General features: G+C 33.9%; 1 protein-coding gene across 2 annotated transcripts in view; it reads right to left on the bottom strand.

The window, feature by feature from the left end:
- Rab23 (RAS oncogene family member Rab23) overlaps positions 1-15,869 on the bottom strand; it is a 44,784-nt gene extending 28,915 nt beyond the window's left edge. Inside the window, exons 1-2 of one of the 2 annotated variants that reach the window (XM_076124992.1) lie at positions 15,581-15,869; positions 3,346-3,393 (exon numbers count right to left, since the gene is read on the bottom strand). In XM_076124992.1, the coding sequence (XP_075981107.1) occupies positions 3,346-3,371 (26 nt within the window). In that variant the 5' untranslated portion in view covers positions 3,372-3,393; positions 15,581-15,869. The remainder of the gene's footprint in view (positions 1-3,345; positions 3,394-15,580) is intronic. The other variant, XM_076124994.1, reaches the window with a different exon arrangement.
- Between the last annotated feature and the right edge of the window lie 121 nt (positions 15,870-15,990).

The raw sequence follows: 15,990 nt of genomic DNA, 5'->3' as shown, positions 1-15,990 counted from the left end.
GTTTTGACGTAAAAACACTAATTTTATCTAATAATCTTACTATTTTTATCCATGCGAATATAAATGCGAAAGTAACTCTGTCTGTTACTCAATCACGCCTAAACTACTGAACCATTTTGCATGAAAAGTATGGAGATATTTTGATACCCGAGAAAGGACATCGACTACTTTTGGGAAAATTCAGGTTTCGGACGAAGTCGCGGGTAAAAGCTATATATTTATAAAACGTATTTTGTTGTTACTACGCTTTACAATCGTACTAGTAAGACATTTTTAAGTTGGATTTACTTAATTAAATTACATATTTGCGTGTGTAGACTTCAAGTAGTTGTTTAAATAAGAAGGCCACCTACATCGTTACAATTATCTTACTGGCCTTGTATTTTTTAACCCATTGTTTCATATAAATGTAAAATATTATAGATGAACAAATTTTAAGGCTATTTAAGGCATAGAAACGTAAGATGGCTATTTAATTAAATGTTATCACCATATAAATAAACTGTAATAAAAAAATATGAAAGTTATATTTTTAAAGAAGTTTTGACGCGAATTACCCTATGACTACTTTTAATTTAAATTCTGGAGTATAAGCTAAAGAAGTCACGGACAAAAACTGGTAGAAAACATAAAATAACAAATACGCAAGTACCTACTTCAATTACCTGTATTTCATTTTTTTATAACTTTGAACTCATATTCTTGAAAAAAAAGAGACACCTATGTCCAGGAGCCCGAATTCACAAGTAAAGAGGTCGGTCCACTTACATTTTATTTCAAGTAGCGGTTATTTGGTTTGTACGAGTACTTAAACGGTACTGCCACGGTGTCTTGGCCATCTTCGGAACGGTCCAGCACTTTGTCACTCATATACCTACCTAATTCTTCTTACACGAGAGATTAAGCGCTAATCTTGATAAATGGCGCTCAATTAACAGTATTTTAAACGATTATTGAGTTAGTCATAAACATGTTTCGAGCGCGTTCACTAAGCAGCTAGTGTAAGTAATGGGTAAACATTAATTTATGTCAATATGTAATTTGCAATAAATAATATGTTCAATAAAGTTTACAATTCCGTTTATTTTTTAATACGTACCCACGTAAATATCTACGCCATGCTTTTTCAAACACAACAATCATGTCAGACACAGGTCCTCTTTTAATTACATATTTTCACAGATTTCATCCCTCATTAATAATGTACGCGTACGAAATCAGTTTATTGTATGAATTCAACCAAACACTTCAAACCTCATTTACTTTTCGAGGACTTGAATAACTGTAAAGGCAACTCTCTTGAACACTTGGCCGTTCAAGGCGTTCCTCGAACAAAAAAAGTAAGTAGAATTTATGGAAAGCAAACATTCGGTTTTCAAAACTGGATTGGAGCGAACAAAAGTTTCATTGACATTGTAAGATGTTAAGAGGTGTCTCCACGACACTTACTTTAACACTTTTTATTGAGTGGAATATTTTAAGGATCGGCATTCGCGTCATTAACGTAGTTTATTGTGCGATATAAATTTTATCCTAGTGTAGTGAGTTGTGTTTTAATGACAAGCCGATAAATAAAAGTCAAAGAAAAGAGTAAGAAATAAGATACTATTCCACAAAGTACCTAACCTTTAAGACCTAGAAATTGCAGAAACGTATACACATTCCGACGCAATCATTATTAATAATCACACTTTAACCAGTAATTACATTATAATTTGCAGTAAACTCAGCAATGTGAAGGTGTAAAGTAAACTCGTTTGCAATAATCCTGACCCAGTGAAAACACAGTTATTCCCGCTGCGTCCGTTCGCACATCATTGGTGAAAACGAACTTCTCGAAAACATGTCTTAATGTTTTTCAACACGCAAAACTTGGCATAGAAACGTCAAAAATATTTGGAAAATTGTTTGACTTGACGAAATACGGAGAATGAAAGTGAATGGTAAAGATGGGCATGTCATAGCTTTGTGAGAAATATCGTGCTGTAGTTAGGTAAATAAAAGGTGTGCCCCGAAATACGTTTGCTTTAGATTTTTGTTTCAATGTTTATGAAATAGATACCTATGGATTATCAAACTATAATTAAACACTTAAAATCGATATCTTAATTTAAAACTTAGAAAAAATAGTTAAGTATATTTTAATGGAAATCGTCACTAGTGATTAAAAAGTAAGGGTCGCTCGAAGAAAACGGAACTTTAAATAACTGTCATCATTTTCTTACATTACACAAAATATTTGCAAGAAACCTGACATAATGACACAGAATTGGAAACTGTTCGAACAAAGAGTTATAACGTGAAACGTTCAGTTAACTACCAATAACTCATAGTGACTGATGTTTTAGAATGCAATGCTGAAAGTCGCTGTAACGGTATGCTTTCAGTCCTGTTTCTGAACGGTAGCTCAATTCACTACTACTATTGAGTATCGACAACCGGCCAGCTTTCGAAAAATTGTGTATGAAAATCTGATCAGCGCCTCTAGCGGACGTCGTAGAAACTATCTTGGCAGTACATTTTAAATGTCCTACTCTCGATACTTAATGGTTCCAATTGTTAAGAAACACGGTACGGAGCAATACATATTGGTTTCATTCATACCCAAAGTTCAAACCGGTAGTCTTAACTTGTGATTCAAAGTTTTAAAGGAACCTCATGAAATTGTATTACCTACAGTTAGACACATTAAAGGGATAGGCAGACCAAAGCACGCCTTTTGCTGCTAATCTATTTATCTTGGAGATAATCTATTTACTATTATAATCTATCTTCTTCTTGATCTAATTCTTATCCCACGTCACGTGGGGTCGGCACAACATATGTACGTATTTTCTCCTAAAAACATCCTGTTAAGGGAATTTGGCAGATTTGTTTCACAATCTGCCGCAGTCTTCCACCTTCCCTGGAATTCATACGTTTAACTGAAAAGTGGAAGGGAAATTCAGGCAGAGTTAAGAACGCGACTTAATACTACAACTGTGCTATCTGATCGAGGCGAAGATCCGCGCAAAGAAGAGGACAGTAAAATTACATCGTTTCTCTAAGATAGTTTAATAGAAACAATTAAAGAACACAGTCTACTCTGTACTAAGGTGTTGACTAAATTGCTCATAAATTACCCTAGTGCTATAATGAAATATGTGGAAGCCCATTTTGATATTGTATTTACATCAATTTATCAGACTCCCGAAGCAATATGTAAACGATAGCTGTGATATACGATTTATCACGAAAATATTTATACAAATGCAAAGCCAATTTGTTAGTTTCATCTCCCAATTAGTTCAATAGTGTAAAAGATACCAGAAAAAGAATAAATTATGATAATTCATTTGGACGTACCTCGTGAACGTAACCGCGGGCGTCATCGTCTAGTCGACCACGAGTCACCTACACATAAAACGTTAAATTATTTACTATTCACGATGTCTATCTCAGTTATTATGTGCACACTGTCGCATACTGGCATATTGAACTGCTTTCGATATTAGTGGTTCTGTGAACGGTAGTGGGAGGTTCAGTTTTAACTTTGGTTTATTGCTACTGTGTTTCTTTCCGTCTATGTATTATTAGACTAGAGATTATTTCTTGAACACATTTTGGGGCTTTCTTTGTGTACGAGATGAAAATAAAAATACAAACGTGATTTCTCGTTTCTCATACTTGCTCTAGAAATATAATATGCAAGATATGAAACAAAAAAGCTTGTGTTTTTATATTGGCCGATTTAATGAAAGGCTTTCTTCTAATACTTGGTATCCAGTCACAGTCAATCAATTTCCAAATACGTTGCACGGTTAACTGATTCAAATGGGAAAAATACGTATATTAAACAAATAGGCTACAGATATTTTTTTATAAGCCTACTACGTTGCTGTTTATTGCAAAGATTTCCAGTTTCGCTTAGTTTTTATTTAATCTACGACTAACTAGACTGAACATTCTACAGATATATTGAAATATCCTTAATCCTAAGTGCGTAGATGTCGCAAGGAACTTGTTTATGAATGGCGCGCGTCCTTGCAGCGCCCTCGCACCGCCGCAGCCACAGGTGACTGCCCTACGACAGCGTGCGACTACAGACCTAATGACATCTGCATCTTTCATCATCTGCCGACAGATCTGCCTTTATTCAGACTCTGTACGTTCCTAGAATTGTAATGTGGTAATTAGCTACTTTGAATGCACCTGGCTACTAAGGTATAGGCTGTTTTAAATAAGCTTCTTCGGTGTAGAGATGTTTTAAACAGTAACAGGCTGTATATAAAGTATGAAACTTAAATCCTAGTTTAACAACATTTATGGATTCGGATTTTGGATAACGTTTCGGTTTTTCGCAATTTGATATAATTTTTCAGACGTGTCTGAACAATTCTATTTGAATATAATCTAAATGGGGCTATTACAAAGCGATATAATGAAGAGAATAGCGGCGTTTTTTGGTCTCTACCTACCCCTATCTGAAGAAAGCTTGATTTTATATATGTATGGAGATAATACATTTATATATTGTAAATCAAAATACCCTACACCACACACCTATACTAGACCAGGGCTAAAAACGTATTAAAACAGTTATGTATATTACATTGCATACTTGATTTTGTTAAGTGCAGTAAGAGAAACGGTATAACAAAACGATGTGGACTCACGTTTGCCAGTCAATATTAGAAGTCGTTACCGTAACTATTTGTATTGTTTTTGAAACCGTATAACTGAACTAGCTGTTTTAGAAATGTTATCAGCATTGCGTTTAGCAATACTCCCGTGTGGATCACACGTGTATAAAATCTTCCGCTTGTGTCGTGTATTTATGCAGCTCGCTCATTCCACAAGTAGAAACATCTCAGAAATCTAAAGAGAACTTTAAAAGCTTTTCTCTAAAGGACACTTAATTTTCTTTAAAAAATTAAACAGCAAAGAAGTTATTAGTGCGTCAATTTTTATTCTACAAAAGATATCTGTTATCTGTTTTGTTGGACAACTGAGTTTGATCATAATAATAATACACTTGAAAAGTCCTGCTGTTATCCCCCGAAATTCGTATAACGCTAACCCAATCCCTTTACGTCCCTAAACCTGGTCCTAAACAGGATGAGCGCAGTGCGTGGTGTCGACGACAGGTGCGCACGCGCATCTGTCCACGACGATGCGACGCGGGCCGATCCTGTTCCGTTCAGCTTTGTGCTCGAAAAGTGTATATTTGATTTCTGTTTTTTGTTGAATTTTGTGAGAAGATACATTTTGTTCGATTTACGTGTAGTTCAGGTCCTACTTAACGTGGGTCAAATAACGACATGTTTTAGCTCGATACGTTAACGATGAAGGTTAGTTAGCTACAGTAAATTAGTGGTTTAAGGGTTTTAACTACGGTGATGGAGATTTTTTGTGTATAAGTGTTTTCCGAAAATGCTCTAATTTACTTATAATTTTAACTTTTTTTACTCTTTATATTCAGCTTTAATATAAGCTTGAGATATGAAAGCAGCAAAATCTTGTAGAATAAAGCATAATTCTATCTACACAAAGAATTAAAGTATTCGTGCGATTTCCAATTATCAATTATCTATAATTTACACGAATAAAAACAACACAACTAGTATTAAAAGACTAAACAGAGTACACGATTGATTGAGTTGTCAGCGTATTGACCACAGAGCGTGACTGACGAGGAGTGACGAGTGGCAGCGAGTGACGGTGCACGATGTAATCCGAAGTATATCGGTGTAATTAATAGCTAAAGGTCAATGAAATTTGAGGTGTTAGAAGCGTTTAAATATTGAAACAGGATTGATAAATTGAATACATAGGCGCCGTGATCGTTAAAGGTGAAATAGGAAGCTCTATTTCATAAAATAATTACTAATTAACTACGACTAGACCCCAAAATAGCTATCTTAGAATGACACAATTATTTTTCTCTGCAGCCTTACTACATGTATACTAATCTATACTAATATACTAATATCATAAAGCTGAAGAGTTTGTTTGTTTGTTTGTTTGAACGCGCTAATCTCGGGAACTACTGGTCCGATTTGAAAAATTCTTTCAGTGTTAGATAGCCCACTTATCGAGGAAGGCTATAGGCTATATATCATCACGCTACGACCAATAGGAGCAGAGTAACAGTGAAAAATGTTACAAAAACGGGAAAAATTATGATTCTCTTATGTGACGCAAGCGAAATTGCGCGGGTCAGCTAGTACTTAATAAAGCTCTTCAAATCCATTGTAAAAATACTAATACATCAATTCGACGTAGTATTGTAACAAGGTTTAAAACTTAAATCTTTAATTAACTATCTAAGATTTTTCAAAACTGGTATGAATTGTTTTAACTTTCGTATCTGATAAATTGGACAGGCCCACACGCTCGTTGTAACCATGTAACACTATAAAGCGTAAGTTATTCTCACACTTATAAAGTGAAGGTGTATCATAAATATTTGGAAATCAATTAATCAACGGTAGTAACAAACTAGTCAAGCTCAATGAGACAGCATTCCGAACTGAATCGAAAGTTTACTCTTATTATAACTTATCTATACTAATATTATAAAGCTAAAGAGTTTGTTCGTTTGTTTGAACGCGCTAATCTCGGGAACTACTGGTCCGATTTGAAAAATTATTTCAGTATTAGATAGTCCATTTGTCGAGGAAGGCTACGTAACATTACGCTACGACTAATAGCAGCAGAGTACCAGTAAAAAATGTTACTAAAACGGGGAAAATTATGACCCATTCTCTCTTATGTGACCCAAGCGAAGTTGCGCGGATCAGCTAGTCACTCATAACCGGCCCTTTACACCATAAATGTTGTTGTTCAATACAACCTACTTTTACTCCATAGAGTAAAGAGTGGAGTCATAAACAACGAAATTGACGGCTTCCGGTGTGATCTTGTTTCCGCTTTACATAATCTTTGTGTCACATTTTAACATTTTTGGAGGTAAATTAAGTGAATATTACACCATTGTAACATGCTTGTGATGTAATTTTAATGAACACTTGTATTTTATGTAACGAAATGGTTGTTAAAACGTTTCTTTGTAAGTACTTTTAAGGCTTTGTCGATACGGAAGCGGAACAATGATAAGAATACATCATGGCGATTTTATGAAATTATTTCTGAAAGAGGGCACGTTGAAGGAGTTATGTTTGTAATTAATGTATTAATTAAACCTTAACATAAAGACCTACAAAAGTGCATTCATTGTATACAGGGTATTGTAAAACTATATATAAAGAGTAACTAATGTTACCAACTAAAGAAGGATTGGGAGTGCTTCTAACAGCCGACGTAAAAAAGTGCCTTGGTAATTTTTTTGTAACATTTCGATTTTAAATGCACATATAAACATGAAATCACGCTTTCTTTCCATATGGGTACGATTACACTTGGTACGATCCTTATAAACTTCCCTTGTTTCATTCATATCAATGCTTCTTGTCTTAAAGGACTGACTTTCGTCCCGAATAAAAATATTTAAGCCGATAATATAATATAAATAGTTTTGTTTAATAATACACTCGCGTCCGCTTTCGCTTATCACTTAGCTCGCAGCCTTAAATGCCATGCTACTATATAATATACAAGTAATGTATAATTAATAATATGAGCTGTTATTTTGACGTGCCGCGGTATAAAAATAACATATTAATCACGATACTCACTGCAAGTACTGACTGAGACGATAAATCAATATAAATTTCTAATCTGAAGAATTTCTTTTATATTTGCTCGCTAAATGTTAGTTACATCAGTTCGATGCTATTGATTTAAACTTGGGTATGGGTAAATAGTAATATACTTTTAACGTGAATATGAAATATTTAGTTCTAAATAGTCAGAACTAAGTATTCGTTTTTTTGGAGGATAGATTCAAAAAAAAATTAAAACTTATAAAAATATAAGTACTCTGTTCAGAAGTTACAATTAACTTGATAAAATTATAGAAAACTACCCAAACAGGGGCTATTTAAGCAACACCACACGAAAACCTACCTAAAAATAGACACCGAGCGCGTTGATGTCTTTTGTTCCACGACGAACATTTAATAAAACGACTATTTCTACATCTATGATTACAATACAAGGTGCACATAGACACCGAATATGATATAATTGCTGAAGGAGCCGGCGCCGTGAAGCGTGAACCGTGACGGAGTGGACAACGACCCAGTGGGCGGCCGAAATAAAGCCGAAAAACTCTCTTGTCTTTACCAAAGTTGGTTTCTCTACGTGCGTGCCAGTGTTGCCAACTCTACGTCTTTTTACGTAGATCTACGTATTTTAAGCCTTCCACGCAAACCTACGAACTTTAGTCCCAGAATCTACGTATTTTCTATCAAAATTATTCAATTGCAAAATAACATATCCCGTTGTTTTCGCTGTTTTCAAGAGGATCAGCTAATCAAAGCAGATGAGTTTTGGCGTCATATTTCAAAAATAAGAAAAGGCGACTCGTCTCAAATGTTTCCTTTACTGGCCCAATTTGCGCAAAATTTATAAGTATTGCCACATAGCAGTGCAAATGTCGAGCGTCTGTTTTCTGCGATCAATTTGATGAAAACTAGCATAAGAAACAGACTTTCCACAGAAACGCTAACAGGCTTACTTTTCACGAAAAGTGGCTTAAAAATAAACCGCGAGCCTTCGCAGGAACACATTAAACATTTTAATAAATATATGTATAAATTTAATTTGTCTGGAAATGATAATAAAAATTGAATAATTTAAATAAATCGATGACCCTGAAAGTAGCGAACTTTTTTAAATTATCTGTAAGTGGTGGTTTCACATGTAGAATGTAGATATTGTAAAAACTAACCGGCTACTGGAATATTTATTTATTTATTATTATTTTTGTTCACGGAGATATCTCTCTAACCAGTTTTATCTATCTGCTGTCTGTCTGCAACTTTTAGGGTCTTATGAATTGTCGTTTTATTCACTTTTACCTACCCTACTGTCTTAATTTCAATAAAAAAAAAAAGTACGTAGATCTACGTATTTCTCATATGGAAATTTTACTATTTCTACGTAATTTTCTAATCTGGCCTACGCCTTTTTCAAAATCCAAGTTGGCAACACTGGTGCGTGCTTCAAACAACGGTAGTTTGCCTCCTCTTGTTGTTTATGAAGTAATGAGTTAAACAAAATTGGATTAACTTTTTTGGCAGGTATAAAGTGTCGCAGTAATTGGAAAAAAGAAAAAAGTTTGCTGTTAGGGAAATATTTGTGATAAAAATGTATGGTCTATGGTTCGAAACAGGTTTTTTCATTTATAATTCCATAGTGATGGGAACTTAGGGCATTACTTTTTTGTGCTTTTTTAATATTTGATGAGTTAAAAAAACCTTTCAAATAGCTATTTTTTTTAAGCAAAATAGCTACGAATTTGTGACTGTTATCTTGCGTTGCAAGATTTGTCCCATGATTTTCCCTGTGACGAAATAGGTACATAAACTAGCGCCTATGTCTTGTAATCAGGAAATACCTACTACCTCAAAGTACCATTACATACCAACTTATTATTGTTCTTGCACCTAATAAAAACTGTAATTAAACCAGTTTATTTGAATTATTCTCACATTTCACTCGTAAAATTGAGTTACGATGTATTTATGTGACAATTACGCGTTAGGCTTGCTACACACATATGGGGGTCATTATGCTCGATTCGGCAGTATTTATCCAACTACAAAACAGTTTTGAAACAATTACTACACAGTACACACTGATTCCTTCGGGTCAAATCGTCACAATTCGGTTTAAAGTTTAAACATTCAGACCCGGGGCGATGTCGAGCGGTATTTTTTTCGAACACTACATAATATTCGATTTTACCGCCCGGTTGGACCGATTTATGCCGACCTGAATATGTGTGAAGCAAGCCTTAGTAAAGTTAGTAGTATAATTGTATCAGGAAGAACAACACATAATTGCTTCATTATACATTAAATGTGACGCTTTTCTTTAGTTACGTTATTTATGTGCGTTTCAAGTGTTTTTCTTTTGTTTTCCATTTGTTTCTCATACATATAGATAGTACTTAATTCATTTCAGTGGGAGTACCAGTATTGGGATGGCTAACGTGAAAATGCTACGATTTAAGGTTTGTTTTGAAGTTTTGTTGTAATCGTCCCTTACATGCGATATTCATCATTTCTTTTCCAGGGTTACTGCTACATACTTACTAATTAACTGACTTATTTCTAAAAGCACATTGTCGGAATAAAAATCTTATAAATAGATCCTTATTACAAATTGTAAGCGAATAAAGGAAGATAATTTTGAAGAGATCATAACAAATGGCGTTCTTTGTCTACCGCTATGGAAAAAGGCGTGATTGTATTTATGTATGTAGTTAATACTCAACTTAATGAATTTAATACGTGTAGTAAAAAAGTCTAATCTAATTACTTACAACCACCGTCATAAATTACTTACAAAGTTTCAAACGCGAAAGCTCTCGGATTACTTAGAACATCTAATAAAAACAATGATTTATAGTTTCACTGCCCATTAAAATGTAATCTCAGGCATGAGATATAAAATTATCGATAGTTAATAAAAACTAGACGGCTTTGCATATTGACCTTCTTTGCTATACAATATGTGAAATGAAAGTAAAAAAAAAACTCTATACTGTATTGTTACAATGTCAATATGTCGATACGAGGTGCCATTTGGCTCATTAACTTAGTGCCTTTGCTTGTTAGGCTAATAAAAAACATTGCTGATCTTTGACTTAAAAAAAAAACAATTCCCGCGCTGTCAAATCGATTTTGTGCAGAACTTGCGGGTTACAAAAACGAATCGGCAATTGTAAATAAAAAAAAAATATTATTGTTGATTTGCTAGCCTTATTCTTTTCTATTTGCCCGACCACCTGATTTATGTATTCGTTGCCATATTAAAAACATAGTTTAAAATATTTATTATCTGTTTTTATTTTAATAGAGATGTACAAACATATGATCACAATGTCGATCTATAATGTCATCAATAAAATTAAACTTTAATTTATTACGACTTAAACAAATTTAATTTAATACGACTTTGAAAAATGCATTTGAATCTTTCAAACACATTTCCAATTAAATTATATAACAAAAAAATTGTGTTATAAAATTCGAACACTAATTTATGGCCTTTCAAGAAGTAAACATCGGAACTAGTTCAAACTAATAAGTTATGAATATTTATCAGGTGCGCTCAATACATATTTTAAAACTTCACGAATCTAGACTGCCAATAAATTCACATAATTTACAACATGTCAAATATTACGTAAAGGATATTTTTATAGTTATTTTCCTCTAACATTATTATCTCGTAAATGTCCATTTTAGATTTTAAATCCGGTAGTAAAATGAAGACGTTAGTTATAATAAAGGACACTGGCTGGTTGTCGTCGATGTCTATAAAAAAATATTTTATTGCTTAGTACCTATTCCCAATTTATAATAATATTTTAACGTGGTCGAATAAGTTCGCTATGATATTTTTATCTTACAGATTTAAAACACACTTCATATAACAATGTTAGATTTTATTACTTTATTTAAAAAAAAAACCTGTAAATTGATAAAAAAAAGGGTTAAGTGCCACAACATAATTTATTCAGTATCTTTTATCCTTTGTCCCCAAGCTTTTACGAGCAAAATCACGACACTATTAATTTGTAAACAGCAAATCAGTTAATAAAAGACTTTAGAGCCACTTAAAGGCCGGGAAATGACCATAAATAAGTATAGACAAGTACCTACACATTAGCACATCACCGTCATCTAGCGTACGTTTGCACCTAGGCATAATCATGAATGCCATTGCTTCCCATGCACCACCATTATGATAACCTCTACCTTGGGAACTGCACATGGCAACTGTATATTGCCGGTACTGTAATAGACACGCTTTTGTGCTGATAAGTCAATAGTTAAGTAGATAATAATAATCATTAGACCTATCTACTTCTGCGAAGAGACTATTTTTCTAACAACTGATCTTTTCTAGCGATTCCGTTTATTACGAATACGATTTTAATCCAAGAGACACATAAACTTTAAGTGATCCATCCAAATCCTTATAGTTTTTAGCGACTACGGAAAAATAATAATGAGGTGAAAAAGAGCATGCCACAAGATTTCCATTTTTAAAACTGACAAGAGTGGACAATGGCTATTATTCTATTAAATCCAATTATATTATTTAACGTTTTTGCAAAAAAATAAAATAATTAGCAGGCACTGACATGTTAACATGATTAAAAACAATAAACAAAAGGCTGGAAAAGTGCGAACTGCGTAGAAAAGCACTTAGAAAGACAATCGTACGAGTATTGTGCACTTGTCACGAGCTAACAGTTAAATAAAATCGAGAAAGTTATTGTTGCGTGTTTACCACTTTGAAACGTGTTAATTAGTATACTTTTCCGAGTGTTATAAAGTATAAGCTAGTCTAAGGCCGGCCGCAGACGTTTGGTTTCCGGATTAGGTTTCCAGATCATGAATTCAGATTCGAAAACCTGAATGCTGAACTTACAAACTTGTTTTTTTTTTTTAAATATTCAACAGGGCGCATATTATTCTTATCTTTTAAACCTAACGTTCGGTTCGATGCGTTCGGATAAAAAAAAACGTGACATTTGCGCTAGTCTTATGGAATTTCGAATCTGACGAATTCCTGATCTGGAAAGCTAATTCGGAAATCGAACGTTTCGCCGGCCTTATGAGTAAACTGGTTGAAGAGGAAACAATGACAGGTGGCGCGTCCTTCATATACAGGCTTTATATCTTTATATCTGCGTTTGACTAGTTTTTTTTTCAACGGCATGAGTTCATGCCGTTAGGTTGGTATTACATTTAATTTTAAATTACCTACGATTCTTTGTGTTGCCGTATTGTACAAGCTTGTTTTTTTTGTTGCTAATGTCATTATCTAATTTAAGAAATGAAATGTTTGTTTGTGGTAGTTATTTTGGTGTAAATCAATAATATTAGCTGTGACCATTACTAATAGAGATTTTATAATCCTTTTCCTTCTTTATTTAAAATTTTGTATTTATTAAAACATATCTTAATCCTATGATTAATGATGTTGCATTACGAATGTTTCCGTTTGCCACTGAGTAAAGTTTTTTACTAACCACCACATTTTAATTATCTCTATTTCTTCATGTCTCGCCACAAAATAACGTTTATTTTTTATCGTATTTCTTGTTTTTCATCATCATCGTAATATTTAACAGTACTAATATACAAAAATATTTATCTCAAGAATCCAGAAATAATCTAAATATCCATTAATAAAGTAAGTCAGTTACAGCTGATCTCTTTCGATGTAGTTTGGTCTACTTCGCCTTGAGAGAGTCTATAATTTACATGCAAGGAACTGTGAAGTGCGTAACGAATTAAAACGATTAATTAATAGCAAACCGGCTTTCTATGAATCATGCATATTCGTTGCACGCTGCATTATAACCGCTATTTCTATCGAGCAGAAAAACTACTAGAAAATAACCCATATATAAAATAATAACTAGCGAAAGAGACTGCTTTGTCCCAATTTGGAGTCTGAAGACTCTACATTTTTCGACATACTCCGAACTATTAACTATAATCTAGATAAATCGTGCAAGTCAAGGCTTAGTTTTCCACTTAGTTGTAGACCTAATGAGCGACTCTCAAAGTTTTTTGAAAACCGCTCTACAATCGATGCGATTCTTGAAAAGATTTGGGTAGGTCTTAAGTACGACCGTTGCAAGTATTAAGTAAGTTTTATCAATCGGATAGAAGAAAACTGTTAAATGCAGATTATTTTGACGTCATAATCAGAGATTAATTATTCATCTGCAACCTTTGACAGAACATTGAACGTTGGTTTACATCAGTCAATCCATTTAACTTAACATTGCTTCTCACATTTTTCTATTACATTTTTGCGTCATTCAACGATCGACAGTTTAGCTGATTTCGCATCAATTTTAAACAATATCATTGATTATTGTTCGAGGGTAAAGACACAACAGCGAAAGTGGAAACTAATAAAAACAGCAATGGATGCTCAGCACGTAATTAATCATAGCTAAGCCTTTTTACGACATAAATACTTAACGTTGAAGAACAATTGGTTAACGAACTCCATTTATGAGAATCGGACTGCTCATGCATTGCGTCACTATTCAATTACAGTTTTTGAATTAGGCTTATGATACAGTTATATTACAAGCTGTAAAATATCAGTAATTATTAATTTAGGACTATTCTTCAGATAGATTTTGTTGTAGAACAAAAACTAGCTGTGTTGATTCTTTAACTTTGAACATTTCTAAATAATACTATTCGAAGCATTGTTCATTGATACCAATAACAATGAACGGAATTAATAACAAAGTCTGTATCGTTACTGTATCGAACAACAAATTTACTTTCGAAACAACAGAGATATCAATAAGCCTGGATAACAATTCTAACCTATCTATCTATACTTCTTACTAATTACTATGGTGCGATATATCAAAACCTAATGAAAATGTGTAAACAATGTGCTACAAAATCACAATGATACATATTTCATACCATTTCTATTCTGTCCTACTCTTCAAACACAATTTTTATAGCAGGCAACTTCCCGCGGCGTGCAAATGATCTTAAACAAAGTTGTTTTTACATAAACTGCAGCGAAAACATAAATACACGAGCAAGAACGAGTAGTAAAGCGAAATGTTATCATTATGGCATCTGCGCGGGCGCTGCCTGGACCCACTAGGCTATTAACGTCAGGTAAATGAAACGTAAAATCCTCAAGCTGCATTATAAATTCCTCACGTTAAAGCAAAAACATCTTGTGGAGCCTCCGTTGCCTCCGTTTGCAAATGCCTAAACCTTTTTTTGTATTCACAATGAGTAGATGCTAATACGAAGGTAAACTTGAGAACTCTTGTTTGGCCGAGTGACTTTGTGTTATGGTAATCAAGGATTGGCAAATAAATACTGCTTTGAGTGGGCTGGGACTGGCTGTTTATTTTAGATGGAGTTCGAGTAGGTAGGTAAATTAGAATTTAAGAGGGTTTGATAGAACTGCCTTTAGATGGGGTTGACTACCTGCGTACGTTGCAACAAAGTTGAGGGATAATTTTAATTTCAAACTTTACTGTTTCTTACATTTTTTTTTATCAAAATCTTACGTAATTTTCTTCTTTCCTTTTTTTGGGTGTTTATTAAGTACGTAAATTTTTTTTTAAATTAGGCTAAGCATTAGAAATCCTCAAATATTCTCATCTTCTGAGTTAAGTCACTGAACTATAACTACCTTATGTAGTAAAGCAGCTTATTGGCATATGTATAGTGGTTTCTAATCAGTATCTAACACTTACATTTATTAGTCTGCTTATTGATACAAAATTGGTAACGTATTACCTCTTTAACAATATTAGTAACATTTAGATTACAAACTTTATTAACATATTTTAAATGGAGAGCGGTTTATTGCCACCTGCCGGGTGGGTACATGTAAAGCCGACAATAAACGTAATACACTTTAATCTAACCACAAAAGCTTGCAAACTTACAGTAGGCTCCGGCAGTCGATGTTCCTTTACAGCTTCGATTACCATCCCATAAAGATTTTTATTGCATGAAATTTTTATAAGCACTATACTATCCACTTCAAGATCACTTCACAGCACTCCTCGGGTTAGATTATTTACTGATGTCGTCGTGAGAAAATCACGAAATCACGACTAAATTGTTGTATCAACGTCCTACACGCAATAAGATTATGTAGAGACTGGCGGACTGGCGTGCGCTTGTCGCGCCTGGAGGCGTTTGCGCAGCCTTCACCAGTGGAAAGTTCATCGAACGAGTAGCTCCCGCGTGAAGTGAGACGTGCGATCACATGAGAAAAGCCTTTGAGAAATTTTACTCACCTCCGCGTGCCATTGAGCAGCTTTGTGTACTTACTCGTGTATTGTATGTTCTA

This window comes from Anticarsia gemmatalis, chromosome 17 (genome assembly GCF_050436995.1).
Source record: "Anticarsia gemmatalis isolate Benzon Research Colony breed Stoneville strain chromosome 17, ilAntGemm2 primary, whole genome shotgun sequence".
Taxonomy (NCBI): domain Eukaryota; kingdom Metazoa; phylum Arthropoda; class Insecta; order Lepidoptera; family Erebidae; genus Anticarsia; species Anticarsia gemmatalis.
This window is presented reverse-complemented; position numbering and strand designations above follow the sequence as displayed.